Consider the following 14,968-nt stretch of genomic DNA (forward strand, 5'->3'; position numbering starts at 1 on the left):
GCATCGATGCCCCTCCGCATCTCAGCTGCTGAGAGGCTGGGCGCCGCCACACTCTCAACGCTTATGCATCTCTCCCCTCCGGCTTGTCACCCCTCCTACATATCTCCTGAGGATCCTCGCCACACTGACGGATCTAATCTCATATCCGTGATGGTTGTCCTTTCCGCAGACGCGCTGGCTTTGGCTTCAATCTTCTGCTGTCTCTCTTTCCACAGGAGTCGGGCCACTCCATTCGCTGCCAGCCGAGCCCCTTCACTGCGCGACCCTCTCCAAATGCCCTCCTTGACAAGACTGTCGTCTACTTCCACGTCCCCTGCAGTCTGATAGTTGAAACCTGCATCTGCAGGACCATACCTTCTCAATATTTGCGATGCCCAAAGTGGGCCTTTCCAGATAACATGCTCGGTCAAAATCGCATGATCGATGTTGAACGAAGCGCCGCTGAGGCTGCCAAAACTGCTGACGCTGGAATCCTTAGGTCTAAACAAGAAGACAGTGCTCCAGAGCCGCATTGAGCAAACACTAATAGCGCCTATGAGATCTTCCAAGTCCTCTAGCGCGAGATCCTGTTTTAGGAAATGGACGAATCTTTCCGAAAACTGCTTTGAGAAAGAATGCCCGGCGTCAGGGGCAGGGGCGAGCAAATCTGCCATTGTCGAATACGCAACCCCTAGAGACGAGTTCAGCACCTGGCTGAAGATTGCAAATAGCACGAAAGGCTCTCGCTTGCCAGGTCGCAAGTTTGGCGCCGCGGCCTGGACGGGGTGTCCGATTGCCCTGTCCAAATCCGCGGCAAGGAGTCTGGTCATGCGCAGAAGATTGCCAAAGGCCATGACATGGACGATGTCCGGCTGCCGGATCCCAGATGTGGATTTATCACCTGCCCTCTGCGAGAGGTACAGATCCCGTACTCGCGCACTGATGCCATATCCGAAGCACAGATCATCGAGCAGTAGATGGGTTTGGCGGTCCGCTAACGCCAAAGCACGCGAATTGCTCAACCTGAGGTTTGGAAGGTCTCCGTTGAGGTTGGCATACCGCACAATCTGCGCCACGATCTCGGTGGGCAGTTCGGAGAGGGAAAGCATCCTGAATGAAAATGGGACGAGGCCTGTGAGTACAGATGAGTGTGTCTACGAGTAGGTTCTGGCATTTATATGTAGTGTCACTAGCAGATTGTCCTCGTTGCATACTCCATTGGAAATGAGCTGATTAGTGGCGGTGGTTGATTACTACTCTATCAAAGTATGGCGCCATCGCCACATGCAGTAATTGTTGTTACTCTATTCTACCAGCCGATTACTATCGTTCTCGGGATCTGGTCTCGGAGGCCTCTTTGACTCTCTCTCTCTCTCTCTCTCTCTCTCTCACGACTTCGATAGGGAGCGAACCGTTGGTCCTCATCTTAAGGTCCTCAATGCACTGGCTGCAGCAAGTTCCAGAGGGCGGCGGTGGAAGAATAATTTTCCGCATTGACAAGATATCGGTCGTGCCTGTTGTAATATTTCTACACTCTTTAGGTCCACGCTCAACGAGGAATACTTCAGCAGCTCACACTTCGTCAGATCGTCCCTTGATCCGACCGGCTTCGAGGTCTGCGCCGACCCTTCAGCGACTCTTCACGGCTACAGCGACAGCGAGCCGAAAACCTTTACCAGTCACCGAAACCAAGTCGGAATTTTAGGAGGTTGTATCCTTTCGCTCCGCAACCCTGTCTAGGGGGTTTAAATGGTTCTTTTCGTCGTCATGGCTCCTTAGCATTCCTTGGAGAGAACACTTCGAGAACTAGTATTAGTATTAGGCAAGTCCGTAAGATCTCTCTGTTCGTACAGTTACAACCCGCATCAGTCAGGATTAGTGTCTCAATCCCTTTCCGTTCAGCCAACAGATGGAATATCGCGCCAGTTGTGGCCGATTATTAGGACACCATAGGAGATAAGGACACCTATGTATGAGGAATATAGTCCTGGCAACATCGGGCAGCGCCGTCATGGCTTGACCAGCTTCCACCCTAATAGTGATGATACAAGAATTCCTGGGGAGAAAAATTTAGTAAATCGGTACGGAGTCTGTTGGGATCCGGCTTTTAGCTTTACGTACCCATGACGAGAAACATCATAATAGTAGCTACAGGGACGTGTGCTCCGCTCCGGAACACATTCAGATCGCGCGGCTGGTGGCTAGCCGGGGCCATCGCTGGCATAGAATGGGGAGTTGATTCAAGCTCTGGGCATATCGTCCCTGGTTCGGGCAGGGCTCCTAGAGCATGCTTCGATGGTTGGTCTGTCGGTGACGGCGAGTTTGGGTATGACTGTGATGAAAAGTTGGTCAGAGGTGGGTTTCTAAAGCCCGGGTAAAGATCCTGCTTGTTGAGACATGGGGTTCTTACCGATCCAGGGAAGAATTCTGAAGTCGGCCAAGCAAGTTTAGGCTTCGGTAAGGGTCTGAAATCTAGATACTTGTCCTTGTCGTCTGAGTTGCTGGCCTCGCAAAAAGATTCGGACCGAGACGAATATTTCGATTTAGCGGGGGCTGGCAGCAGCTTCCTGGCACTTTTCCTCGAAATTATGCAGCTTTCGTCCCATTCCTGTTTGTACTCGGAGTAGGTGGGAAGACGGTTAAGAACATCTGTTATGATCGATGTCCGCTGCGGTTGCATCTCCAGGACCTGTCGCAAAGAGACGACCGGATGAGCCTTCCAATCGCCAACCCCTTTGTGAAGTGGGCTGAAGAAGATGAAGCCTTTCTTGACACGGAGCCAGAGACAAAGCTGGCTAGATTTGGTGTAGTAAACATAGGGATCTATATCATGCGAGAGGAAAAGTTTGAGCATCCTAAATGCATCTTCGTCGTACCGGACTGCCAGAGAACAATCCAGCGTTGCATCTAGCGTAAAAAAATTATAAGGAAAATATCGGGAGTGTTCAGTCAGCCCAAATATGGGGTTCCATGTGGCGCCTTGTTGGAGAAGAATGTCAACAACCGCGAAGAACTCAGATGTATCGAGAGACTGACTGTATGCGGGTTTGAGCCTGTCAGAGAGCATGAAAACGAAGCCGCAGAGAGCGTGGTCAAGCAATCGGTCCAACATATTATGTAGAACGGCACTTCGACGAGCAACAAGTCCGTCAAGGAAGATCTCTTGGGAACCGCGATATGCAAAGGTGCCGTAGAGATCGTTGTTGGCGATCACCCTTCCATTGCCCGATAGTGAGACCTTCCAAATGTAGCCAAACGTGCCACTAATCATCCAGCCTGAATCCCCCCATTGAGGATTAGAGTTCGCATATCGCAAAACAGAGTCGAGATCGTCGAGAAACTCGAAGTCCGGAGGTCTACCTTTAAGGAATGTTCGGTGAAGAGCAACGACCAAGCGTGCCATGGTCACACCCACATCTGTACTCCGGAGATATTCGTCGTGAAGGGCAAACACGGATTTGAGCTCAGCTAGGAAGCTGTGACAAATAAGCCGAAGGATGCTAGTATTCTTCTCTTCGTCTGCAGTCGACTTTCGGATCATTCGCCGGAAATCGGTGTCTCTATCAGATTCGGGTTGGGCTTCCAGAAAGTCGAGTACGGAGCGATGGAGGAACACGACGCGCTCCTGGAGGAAGACTGGATATTTTTCGCTGAGGTGGCTGCGAAGTCGCGTCTCGAGAAGGCCCTTGCAGCATGGCACAAGCTGGTTACGCATTCGCGCTATGCGATAGTTTAGGTCTTCCTTATTCAGATCCTTTCTGAGTGCATATTTCGGGTCGTTTTCGAGATCTTCCAAGAACGAGTATCTTAGGAGAGTGGGGCCCATGTCAGGGCAAATCCTTCTTGTGGCCAAAGCAAAGGAGAAGATGGTAGCCGCCCTTCTTCTGTATATAGCATCAATATCATCGAGCATGTACTGAAGAAATCCGTCCAATCGGGTTGGCATCGTATCCATCCGTTGGCGGAGCATTGCTGGTGAATCTCTAAACTGGGCGCCTTGAAGCAGAGATTTTAAGACCAGCGTCACCCATAAGAAGACTCCCTCCGCTCTTGTCACGATCTCGTCTACCAGTTCGACAAATTGAGGGCCTGTAGTAGACGCGTCGTGGAGACCATGCTTGAGGGTGTCCTCGACTACTAGGGTCATATCGTTTCTCGTGAGTTCGTGCAGTCTCAGCCGGCGCCTAGGAGTTTCAGGAATGGTCTCGTCAAGGATGTTTTTGAAGATTTGCCAGTCTCGGCTGGAGGCGCAGATCTTCACATCGGACCCAGAAGTTGCCCAAGTAGCTATGGTGCTGACGAAGTTGCTGTAAACGGTGAAGTTGTGGTCCTGTTCACTGCTCTCATCGAACTCGTCCAGGCCGTCAATAAAGAAACAGAATCGCCGGGATTGGCATGTCGATTCAGACTCCAAAAGTTTCTTAAACCGTGATTGGACCATATCAAAGTCAACACGGATTTCGCCATCGAAGGGCACATTCCACTCTTTCTCGTTGATCAGTTTGTATTCGTCCGGAAAGGTGGATTCGATGAGGTCGGGAGCCTGCTGAAGGATGGTGTAGAGAAGGGCTTGGGTCAGGCCTTTTAGTGATCGCTGCAAGGGATTTCCGGCCCGCCAAAAGAAGAATTTGCCGAATATCAGCTGCTTCGTTCCAGCCCATGCGTCGAGAAGCTCCTTGGTTTGCTTCTTGTCGCAGAGGAACTTCATGAGGGTGCTTTTCCCGGAGCCTGCTTTCCCTTCCACATGGAATATTCCACCCTCAGCTCGCAACCACTGGGTGAAAGACACCTTGGCTGGCGGGGTTGTTCCCTCCACCTGGGCTCCGGATGCGCAATCATCGAATATCCACGCAAACGTGTTGTTATGCTCCGGCTTGACATCATCGAATCGTTCATTCATTTGCGGGAAGCGCAGAGCCTTGAGGATAACCTGTCGACACTTTGCTTCTCGCACACTGGAGCAGAATTTCTGAAACTCATGGTGGATAGCACGAATATTCTCGGCGGTGTCCGCCGTTGACTGGGCATTAACGGCATCCTTTAGCCCCTGGAGTTCGTCCACGATATTTTCTTTCGATACCAGCAATTTCTGTAGATTGTCCTGCATGGACCCCTGACGTTCTCTGTTTGGAGTTTAGATTGCATGCCAGAGACGGATGGAAAGGGTTTCAACTGACTCGAGTAGCAAGTTCAACTCCACCAACAGCAGGGCACGATAGTCATCGAGCGTCTCACGGACCGCTTTTATCTTGTCCGCCTTCTTCCAGGATTGATATGCAACACGTATGCTCTCAGTCCTAGACCCCTGCCTTTTGACCTTGAGAGGCGCCAGAACGTCTTGGAGTGTTTTGAGCAGCTCTTCACATTTCGTGGCCAGGTCGTTCAGAGCCTTGTGCTGGGGCGATGATGGTGTTTTCAACCGCCCGTACGCCTCTTCCAGCCGCCCGACGGTGTTGAAGAGCTCTGAATTGCTTGAAGTCATCCCCGAGGTGGAATTATAGACTTGGACGGCGGTTGAGACGACCGAATACCCCATTCCGATGAATTGGAGGATATTGGCGGCGAGGCCAATTGCGGCGAGCTCTGCCATCTCGATTCTCGTCACCTAAGCCGATTTCCAACTTGAGAAATACACAAGCGCTTGTATGGTGCCAGCCGAGCACAATGTCGTTGTTAGGATTGATAGATGAATGAACGAGTGTTACGACGGGCAGCTAGGGATAGACATGAGCAATCGTCTCTCTCCTGCAACCGCTGAGGCTGAGCACATGCAACAGATGCGTTGGCAGCCTCTGATTCGTTGGGTGACAGGCAACCATTGGGCACTCTGCAGGACCAGCAGAGCCTCACGGTCTAGGTATCCAATATTATAGGGCTGTGATACCGCATTTCTGCAAAGTCAAAGTTATATGTGTACAATAGCATCTTGGAGCAACTTAGTCACAGGCACAGGGAGTTATTAGGGAATCCACTCGAGCTAGCAAGGCTGACGTGATCGAGGCGCCTATCAGATCCAGTCTTTCGCGGGGAATACTGGGTACTTTGATCGTATTGATTCCTAGTTATAGCGGATCGGAAAGGGGCGCATCATATACTGAGCATTGATTTTGGAAAATAAACCAACTGGATCTACCGCGAACCTCCCTTACCTGTCCCCAGAGAAACCTCGCCAAAACTCCGACTTTTACAACTCATCCTTCTTCGTCTCATCGCCGGCGGCGGCGGTTTTCTTCAAGGGCGATTCGCACACGGCGGCCGTGCCAACCTCCATGCGGTAGACGCACTTTTCACTCTCGCTGACTTTCCAGATCTCCTCCTTCTCCGAACAGGCAAGGATCACCCTCGTACTCCTATGTGGTCCGTTCCAACAATGCTGCCCATTTTCGTACTTCATGACCAGTCTTTCGCCAGTGCCTAGCCCTTTCCCATCTGTGGTCGCGGGCTCGTCGACATATTCCGTGTCAAAGCCAACGAAATTGCCCATCCCCGTGTGTGCCCCTCCTTTCTTGGGCTTTTGCTTCGTTGACACCATGAAGCACAATTCATATTCGTACTCACCGCTGTCCTTGGAAATGCACGTATCCTTCAAGGCGCGGAAAATACCACCTTCGGGACCGTAATCTTTCTCGAGATCCTCGCGGAATCGCTTGATGTCGTTTTCCGCGTTGCGCACATCCCGCTCTGCGTCGGAAAGGGTCGTTTTGGCGTCCTGCACGGCTTTGGACTCTTGGGCAGACGCAGAGGGGTCGGAAGACGTATCAGCCAATATACCGTTTTCGATCAGGATCCTGCGGAAAGAGGAAAGGGTCTCATCGAGCCACAGCCGGAGCGACGGCGGCAAGTAGGCACTGAAACTGTAAAGGGCCGCCACATCAGACTCGGCCTCGGAGGAAACATTCTCGAACTCAGCCCAGTTGATGCCGTTTGTTTCACTGTCTTCCGCGAGAACGGCGGCGAGGTCACGGTCCTCGGCTTCGGTCCAGGTATCGTCCGTCTCTCTCGCGGCGTAATCTTCCCACCCGCGAACGGCGCGTTTCACCCCGTCGTCGTTGAAGTTGGGGTTATGTTCGTCCTTGAGCGCGGCGAGAATGCCTTCCAACTCTGTGATCCGGGCGACCATGCTGTCTCTTTGAGATCTGGTCTTCTCTAAGTGAGTCCTCAATTCGTCGACTCGCGATTTGGCCAGGCCGACAAGGACGCCGAGTTTGCCGCCACCTTTTCCACCTGCTTCACCTTTTATAACTTTTAATTTCTCCCTCCTCTCCACCTCTTTTAGATTCTCCTCGGCCTCCTTGACGTTGATCTGAAACCCCTTGAGTTTGATTTCTGCATCCTCAATCTTCATCTCAACCTCCTTTTTCAGCCGCCCCGCTTCCGCCGCGAGCTGCGATTTCCTCTTCAACGCCGCCCTGAGGCTCTTTTGGCGCGTCTCTTCCGTTTTCCTGTACTCTTTGCCAATCTGTTGGCACCGATCCTCGCACTTGATGCCCCCGACATTTGCCCATTCATCTGACCCGTCACAACATACGTCATAGTCGCATTTGCCATCGTTGACGCTCTCGAACCTCAGGTATGCGGGGAGATGGCCTTTATTCTTGCAGTAGAACCCCGGCAGGGCAAGCGTGCTGTTTATCGACACGCTGGCTGGAGTGTCTGGGCCGGGGTGGTGTTGTGGAGGAGATAAAGGTGAGAGGTAGGAGCAGGCGGACGTGCCCGGTTCATCTGAGCCGTCGGGGCAGTCGCAGAAGTCGTCGTTGACGCGGGAGAAGGGGATGGATATCGAGGGGTTGGAGATGCATGTGAATGTATTCGACGGTGAACTCTTGTAGAACTTCGCAACTGCAGAAAACACACGGCCCGGTACTTAGCTGTCTGGCACATTTGAGAGCATGAAAGACACAAAAAGGGACTCTTTCGAAGGTAGGAATTGGACGGTGTAGAGATCTAGGGGCCGCTTCTTACATTCAGGACCGACGCCTCTGGGCCGCGAAGACTCGGAGGACCTTGTTTCTGCTGCCCATGCCTGGGAAACGAGCAAATGGGAGAGTATGAGCAATTCTGACCTCAGTATCATCTTGGGATTGTGGAGGAACAGTCAGACCACGGGCTGAGTCTAAGCTGTGCGGCGTCTGTCTCAAGGAGTCTGGTGTTCAACATGAAAGTTGTCCGCAATTGAGATCGCGCCACCTTCCCCAACTGACGAGGCTGTTCAGGGGCCCGCGGCCTTGTGACGTCGACGCCTCCTTTTGACTTCCCTATTTGGGCCTTTCAGCCTTGCTGCGAATGGACATCACTTGAAGCCATATATCCTGCGTAGCTGCTCCCTTGACTGTAAGCTTCTGTCGAGGCTATGGATCAGGAAATGGCCACACGAAATACCTGCTCTCCATGGAGGTGGAAGTGAACCCTCCACATTAGCCTCACGGTATGAGAAACCTTGCTGTATACAAGCTCGGCACCAGTTCGTTGCACTCAAGGTCAAGAATCTGTAATCTCTGTGCGCTCAGTTGGATAGACCTAAGCGGAGCCTACAACCGCGTACTTTGTCTTCAGCCCTTCGGGAATTATCGTGAAACTCCTTTCGTGATTCGCCACGCCGACCCGGTACCATGGTTCTAACATCGCACAACCACAGGTCCTCACAAATTCTCATATAAAGCTGGCCTTTGTTAACCACTTCCATTCCAGACACATTCTGCTCTCATATCTCTTGTTTCAACCTTCCTCGCCGAATCCCCAGCAAGGACACCTCTGTCAACACACATTTGCCGACAACCGGGCAGTCACCGTTACACAGTTTCTAGTTTCTCCTGTCTCTGTAGACCCCCTTCGAAAACATGTCCAACATAAATCATACTCCTCAGAAGCCTGCTGAGGCTACCGCCTTCGCCAAAGCGATGATGCGGGTCGCTCACTTTAATGCCACCTTCATTGCCAACAGGGCTCCTCATGGCATCAAGAGAAGCCATCATGCGGCCTTTGGGTTTGAGGATTGGGAGTACGGAGGTCTCAGCAGTGTACCTTATTCGTACACAGGCTTTAGCTCTGTGATAAAAGAGCCGCGGAACCAGCAGCAGCGACCTCCGGCATTAAAGCCGAGGAGTTGTCGCTACCATGTCAACGACAGGGAGGTGCTTGGCAAAGCTCGCCTCGACACGGGCTCACACCCAGGCTCAAAATCAGAGCCAATGCTTGAGACATCCTCGGGCAAGAAGACCATCAGCTTCAACAACGAAGTTCAACAAGTACTTTTCTTGCGGGACGATGTCATCGGGCAGGAGATAGGGTTGACGGCCGCTCAGCTCTCCGGCGTCCCCAGCGTTGGCTGGCAGGTGTCGCAGCTGGAAAAGGGGATCTTGCAGCGTGAGAGGTGCTTGAAGAAGGCGAGAGACGGATGCATGCCTGCGTGCGTGATGCTCTTACAGCATCGGGATAGCTCAAAGAGGATCCTTAATAGTGGGGAGGAGCACGCCAACGACAATGGCGGCGAGATTGGCTCGACCACAGCGTCCTTCGCAAAGATGACATTGGCGACAAGTGTAACGGCCCCCGACGAGATCAGAGTCCGTCACCTTCTCCTTGGCAACCTATATTTCCAAGCGGTCCAGGAGATCGAGGACGCTGTCCGGCACCGTTTGTCCACCCTGGCGGTGGATTTATTGGACTCCAAAGGCAGCACTGGCAACTCGCTCCGCAGTGTCATCGAAGATCTCCAGAAACGCACCACGGAGAGATTCACTGAACTTCTGAAACACTTAGGCGTCATTTATCCTTATCACAGCCAGGGAGAGCGGTATGAAGCGGTAGAAGACGCTCGCCGGGACAAAGATTGGACAGAGGTGGACGCCAAAGCGGAAGCACTGTTCATCTCATGTGCAAGTCCGTGGGTTGTGGAGACGCTGAGGGACATCATAGCGCAGTTTAAGAGGAAGCTCGATAGGAAGATAAGGTCGAGGATTCAGTGACGTCTATACCATGGTAACGATTGTCTTCTTCGGGAGGAAGATGTAGTCATCGGGCATGTTAGATAAATTTCCGTCATGGAAGGAGTTGCAAAGTTCACTCTGCTGGCTGGAGTTGGTGACCGTGTATCTGTAGCCTTCGCACCTGGCAATACCGATTCTCCTCCTCTTCCCATTCTCCTTGTCCAGAATTATCCAATAGTTCAGTTGACGCTGTTCGTGCCCATGAGAAACTAGTAACAATAATTCGAATTCCTCCTGGAGAATGCGCTCACGGAGGGTTGGGTCAGAGAACGCTTCCTTGTCAAAAGCGATGTTCTCCTGATCGTAGACCTTTCGAATGTCTCCGGTCGCGATTTTCAGAGTTGCTGAGTAAAACACCGTCTCTTCGGGTCTGCCAAGAGCGCCATTATCGTCAGCGAAGAGAGTGAGGGGACCGTCCAAGATGAACCAGTATTCCTGGAGCATGACGGCCTGGGAGGGTTTCATAAATCGGACAGTGACGATGTAACTTGTAATCTGAAGATGCTGGCCCGATTGCAGTTCCAAAAACTTGTTCAGCGAACCCCCTGCGGCGCCACCCTGCCACATGGTGGTCAAAGGCGTCGCGATACCATTGGTATCCTGTAAGCTAAATACTGCATGAACATTGATCCCTGAAAAGTCCGGGATAAAGTCTTGAGGGTTACTCCAAGTCATATCAACCACACCTCGTGAGGAGAGCCACGACCATGTGGGAAAGCCAGGGCGCCGGGTAGTTCGCGCAGGACCTTGACCCGGCGTCCTCGTGAAATAGCGATCTTGACCGGCCCAGAAAAGCCCCAGTGCAAATCCACTTTCAAGATCTCTTTGTGCGTATAGGCGATTCTTAGCTTCCAGCGCGATAACTCCACATAGAGAATGTAAACCACTCCTGCGAAGAACTCCTCGAAATGCGTTGAGAAAGTCGCTGTCGAAGGACAGGTCTCTGATTGTATATTCCCGAACATCCTCGGTAATCTCAAGATCGTGCGCGTTGGTTCCTGCCATCCGAAATAGCGTAGACCGCAGAGCATAAAGATCCATTCGACGGTCGTCAAATTTGGGCAGATCTTCAACCAAAGTCTCATAAGCTGACGAAGTTCTACACACAAAATGCCATTGCTCAGGAGTGAAGAAAAGGCACCTGCGAGCCAATACCACCTCTTGATATGTCCAGCCTCGACTGCTCCACCTAGAGGCCTGTAGTAGCTCGCGGAGATCAGACATGTTTGAGACCAGTGTCGTGACACCGATTCTTAGAGCAGGTTGTGGAATTCTGGGCGTCGAAACTCCCGGCAGTCCCGTACTTGAGTCATCTCCTAGTGCAACAAGCACGAGATCTGCCTTGTTATACACATAGTCCATCCTGCTGATGAGGGTTTCTTTTGAGAGTGCATCGTCTTGATCGATACAGATTGCATCGACCCATAGATGAGTACCCCCAAGCTTGATGGTGGCGACAATGGCATCTCTTATTGTCTGGGGAAGGGAGGCTGCGTCCAAGGCTGCGCCTGCGGCATCGGCTCTTCTTGTCACGCCAGGCGGTGCAAAGCCCCAGCAATAGCTCAAAGCGAAGTAGTCCATATCCGTTGAGCCATCGACAAGGGTCGGAGGATTTGTCTGGCAGTCGATCAGCCTTGTATTGATAACCGAGTCAGGGTCTATTTTCTTGCAGCTTGCGTGGCTGGACCGACATTGGTGCAAACATCGTACGATGTGACCGTATTCAATGGTGCTTAGATCAAGATGTCGTGCATACACAGCGCCATCTTCCAAAGCCCATGCGCCATCTGGGTACTGGCCGGCTGGGAAGATAAGGTGTTCTGACAGGGGGCCCGGTCTCCAAGTGTCATAGGCTTGTAAGCTTGGTCCAGACCAATAGAGCTTCAAACATTTATGATAAGAGCCATAGGGTTCTTGATTCGCATCGTTTTGAGCCGATCCCTGTTTCCGACAGGACTGTGCCTGGATATAGCAGTCATTAACCATATCAAACGGATACTGGGGTTTGTTGAGGAAGACAATCTGAGCACAAAAGACACAACAGGGACAAGTCAAAGTCAACATGGTCCGATCAACGCTCCCGATGTTGGCAACTGCAGTTTCTTGTGAGTCTGACCGAGTCGCCAGCAATTTGAAGATGGCATCAAAATTGATGAGTTTGCATCGACCACAGAAGGTGTGATTCGGACTGAGCTCCTCTGAGGGAAACTGATAATGCAGTATGGAACGCAACCGTTCTTGCTGTTCTTTCTTTACATCACGAATAGTGACACCCGCCGGTTTGTCTGTCATGGTCGGGGATCAGATGACGTGAGGGCGAGGTCGAGACAATGGGAAAACATCGTGGTTTTTGAAAAGGGAAGATGGACGAGCTAAGTTCATTCTTAATGTCGAGGGTGATGAGGCGGTGCAGCCTCATTAGGTAATCACGCAGCCTTGCCAGCCTGGCCAAAGAAAAAGCGATATTAAGGCGCCATGAGAGGGCGAAATTGACAGTGCTACTCGTACGATGGAGAGAACATAAGTAGCGAAGTTTGTATGAAGATCGAGTCAAAGCTCATTGTTCATTGTTCATTGGTGGTAATCCTCCTCACGGCTGATCTCATGACTGAATCTCTGGTTGTCCCATCTTCAGCCTTAGGTTCACACTGCTCTTCTGCTCAGGGCATCTCGCTCTCGCCCTGCTCTTCTTTCGGTACATCCTCAAGAGTGGTTGCGTGAGAACCTGTTGTGGCGCCATCGAAGACTGAGTCCTCTTGGTCGTCTCCCTCCGCTGCTTCCCCGTCGTCGTCTTCTGCATTAGCGCCGATGGCCTTCAAGTGCTGACGAACCGGCGGCAATGCCACCTTTTCCTCCTGAATCTCCTTTCTCAACTTCTTGAGCTTTGTCCATGATGAGATGATGTCGGCCCAGATAGTATCCACGCATTTGATGCTGATGGTGAGCTTCTTAATCCCCTCTGGCGTCTGTGTAAGTTCGTTGCCTTTTTCTTCCTGTTCGGTGAGCACGCCCTGTGCTACCTTTTGCAACTGCTCGAATTTGCCCACTAGATGCTCTGCCACACCGGCGGCCCGCTGAACCAACGCCGCATATAATTCGAAATCTTCGATGACTCGCAAAGCGTGGATTTTTGCCGAGAGCTCTTTCAGGTCTGAACTCTGTGGTTGTTGCTTGCGATGGTGCCCGTGGATTGTGGCGCACTTGACAGCAATCTGTTCATGGTCTGCAGTCTTGGCTTGGTGTGCGAGTTCGCGGGCTTGGACGCTGAGCTCGTCGACGGCCTGGTCTATGATGGACAGAAGTTGACGCGTGCCTTGACCTGACACAACAGTTGGAAGGATGAACACTTCGCTCGCGACGACGTCTAGAGTTCGGTTAATGAAGTCAAATGATAACGTAGAGCAAATCACTCACGCTCCTCCCACAGAGCTGAAGTGTAGCTGACATCAACGTTCGCCCATTTGCTCTCTGCTGGTTGTGCCCGCATCTTGAATAGACGATGAGAAATGAGTAGAATGAGAGGTTGAAAAGTCGACTTGGTTCGATTTGACGACAGCCATAAAGGACAATATTCACAGGAAGTCAAGGTTAAGGCAGCGAGATTTGCCATCGTGAATGTTGGTAAAGGAAGCAAACACCTTGGCGCGTGCAAGTTGATGTTCCTATCTCACAAGTCGCTCAACCTGGGAACTTATCCGGGAAAGAAGGTGACAGAGCTGGTCCGGCAGAGTCCTTGTCGGAGAGTGCAGCTGCCAGGGAAGAATCATGCAAGCCTCCGTCCAGCCATGAGACTCTGGATTCCGATTAGCATGATATATATACTAGACTTCAGGGATAGGAAGATGAGAAGAAAAGGGAAAGAGAAAGAGAAAAAGAAAAAGAAAAGTCAGAACTCAGGTTGTTGTCAAGAGGTGCATCGATTCAGCCTGGAGAACCTTCCGGGATTCTTTCCTGATCACCTGATATGCCTTATGTACAATCGTGGGAGGAGGAGCAAGTCAACGCTTGCATCAGGGTTGAAACTTTGGTCTCTGCTTCAAGCCTTCGAAACCTCCATCTCTCACTTGCCACCTTTTGATAACCTCTCGGCTTCCAACTCTCGCTCTGCTTGCTGGTAGTATTTGGCTGTGTCCACACCGTGCTAGAACACATCAGCTGGTCTCATCCCCGCTCGTTGAACGAGTCTCACTCACCTGGTTGTGGTTGACGAAATTCGCCCATGGTACCACATTCGCCATCAGCGCTGAGTATCTGCTGTTTCGCGCCGCGACACCCTGCATATAAGGTGTGAGGTCCGAGTTGCCATAAAGTGGCTCCCCCCTCTTAACTTTGTCCACCATCTCCCTCATGTCCATCTTGACTTCTCGTTCGTTCTCCGTCCAGCCGTAGAATCTCACTGTCGTCGCCAACTCGTCAGTCCAAGCTCAGAGAAACGGATCGGCGGATTCGTTCTCGCGGTAGAAACCTACGGCAACTCCTCTGATATACCAATCCCGCGCCTGCTAACAAGCCAACAGCGCAGCCAAGTCGAAAGGCCATGGGAAAAGCGCCTTTGCCGGAAAACGAGGGAGCGTATCGTTCGGTCATGAGCATGAAAGCCGGACCCACGGCTGCCATTCCGGCTCCGTATAACCAGTCTTCTCTTCTCGCATATCCAAATGCTCTTCTCCAGTGACTGAAGATTAATGCGTCAGTGAGTGGTCGGGAGGAGCTTCTAAACTGTGAGATGAAGGAGGGACGTACGGATCTGTGTCGATAATCTATTGTAGGTATGTGTTAGCTTTGATCCCATGTTTCGTTGTTGTTAGACCTTACCGGATAGTCTGTGTTCACCCGCTTAGGCGGGATAAACACCTTCTGCTCGTCGGCCATGGCTGTAGCGACTTTCCTCACTGGTAGACACTCCTCAGCATTGGATCTTGAGGTTCAACGAGCATGCGGAGCTTCGAGTGCCAAGAGGCTAGATCAAACTTGGGATAGTTCAATGGTTTCAAATGACGTAC

The 14,968-nt window shown here is 51.7% G+C and overlaps 7 protein-coding genes across 7 annotated transcripts; 2 read left to right on the forward strand and 5 right to left on the reverse strand.

Annotated features, from left to right (window-relative positions):
- Positions 1 to 205: 205 nt before the first annotated feature.
- PV07_03770 (uncharacterized protein) lies at positions 206 to 1,222 on the forward strand. Its single transcript, XM_016390524.1, has one exon. The coding sequence runs from the start codon at positions 424 to 426 to the stop codon at positions 1,141 to 1,143; it is 720 nt and encodes a 239-aa protein (XP_016252426.1). The 5' UTR covers positions 206 to 423; the 3' UTR covers positions 1,144 to 1,222.
- An 870-nt stretch (positions 1,223 to 2,092) lies between these two features.
- On the reverse strand, positions 2,093 to 5,688 carry PV07_03771 (uncharacterized protein; the record flags this gene model as incomplete). Its single annotated transcript, XM_016390525.1, has 3 exons — positions 5,157 to 5,688; positions 2,390 to 5,102; positions 2,093 to 2,311 (listed from the first exon to the last, which is right to left on the reverse strand). The coding sequence occupies exons 1-3, from the start codon at positions 5,567 to 5,569 to the stop codon at positions 2,093 to 2,095; spliced, it is 3,345 nt and encodes a 1,114-aa protein (XP_016252427.1). The 5' UTR covers positions 5,570 to 5,688.
- A 290-nt stretch (positions 5,689 to 5,978) lies between these two features.
- PV07_03772 (uncharacterized protein) lies at positions 5,979 to 8,126 on the reverse strand. The gene is made up of 2 exons (XM_016390526.1): positions 7,942 to 8,126; positions 5,979 to 7,818 (listed from the first exon to the last, which is right to left on the reverse strand). The coding sequence occupies exons 1-2, from the start codon at positions 8,051 to 8,053 to the stop codon at positions 6,164 to 6,166; spliced, it is 1,767 nt and encodes a 588-aa protein (XP_016252428.1). The 5' UTR covers positions 8,054 to 8,126; the 3' UTR covers positions 5,979 to 6,163.
- A 690-nt stretch (positions 8,127 to 8,816) lies between these two features.
- Positions 8,817 to 9,944, forward strand: PV07_03773 (uncharacterized protein; the record flags this gene model as incomplete). The annotated part of the gene is made up of 1 exon (XM_016390527.1): positions 8,817 to 9,944. One exon carries the CDS (start codon positions 8,817 to 8,819, stop codon positions 9,942 to 9,944), a length of 1,128 nt encoding a protein of 375 aa, XP_016252429.1.
- PV07_03774 (uncharacterized protein) lies at positions 9,786 to 12,257 on the reverse strand (the record flags this gene model as incomplete). The annotated part of the gene is made up of 1 exon (XM_016390528.1): positions 9,786 to 12,257. One exon carries the CDS (start codon positions 12,255 to 12,257, stop codon positions 9,948 to 9,950), a length of 2,310 nt encoding a protein of 769 aa, XP_016252430.1. The 3' UTR covers positions 9,786 to 9,947.
- A 368-nt stretch (positions 12,258 to 12,625) lies between these two features.
- PV07_03775 (uncharacterized protein) lies at positions 12,626 to 13,575 on the reverse strand (the record flags this gene model as incomplete). Its single annotated transcript, XM_016390529.1, has 2 exons — positions 12,626 to 13,329; positions 13,380 to 13,575. The coding sequence occupies 2 exons, from the start codon at positions 13,573 to 13,575 to the stop codon at positions 12,626 to 12,628; spliced, it is 900 nt and encodes a 299-aa protein (XP_016252431.1).
- Positions 13,576 to 14,025: 450 nt separating this feature from the next.
- PV07_03776 (uncharacterized protein) lies at positions 14,026 to 14,837 on the reverse strand (the record flags this gene model as incomplete). Its single annotated transcript, XM_016390530.1, has 5 exons — positions 14,026 to 14,106; positions 14,159 to 14,361; positions 14,435 to 14,640; positions 14,709 to 14,725; positions 14,781 to 14,837. The coding sequence occupies 5 exons, from the start codon at positions 14,835 to 14,837 to the stop codon at positions 14,026 to 14,028; spliced, it is 564 nt and encodes a 187-aa protein (XP_016252432.1).
- Between the last annotated feature and the right edge of the window lie 131 nt (positions 14,838 to 14,968).

The sequence above is a fragment of the Cladophialophora immunda genome, assembly GCF_000835495.1.
Source record: "Cladophialophora immunda strain CBS 83496 unplaced genomic scaffold supercont1.2, whole genome shotgun sequence".
NCBI lineage: Eukaryota > Fungi > Ascomycota > Eurotiomycetes > Chaetothyriales > Herpotrichiellaceae > Cladophialophora > Cladophialophora immunda.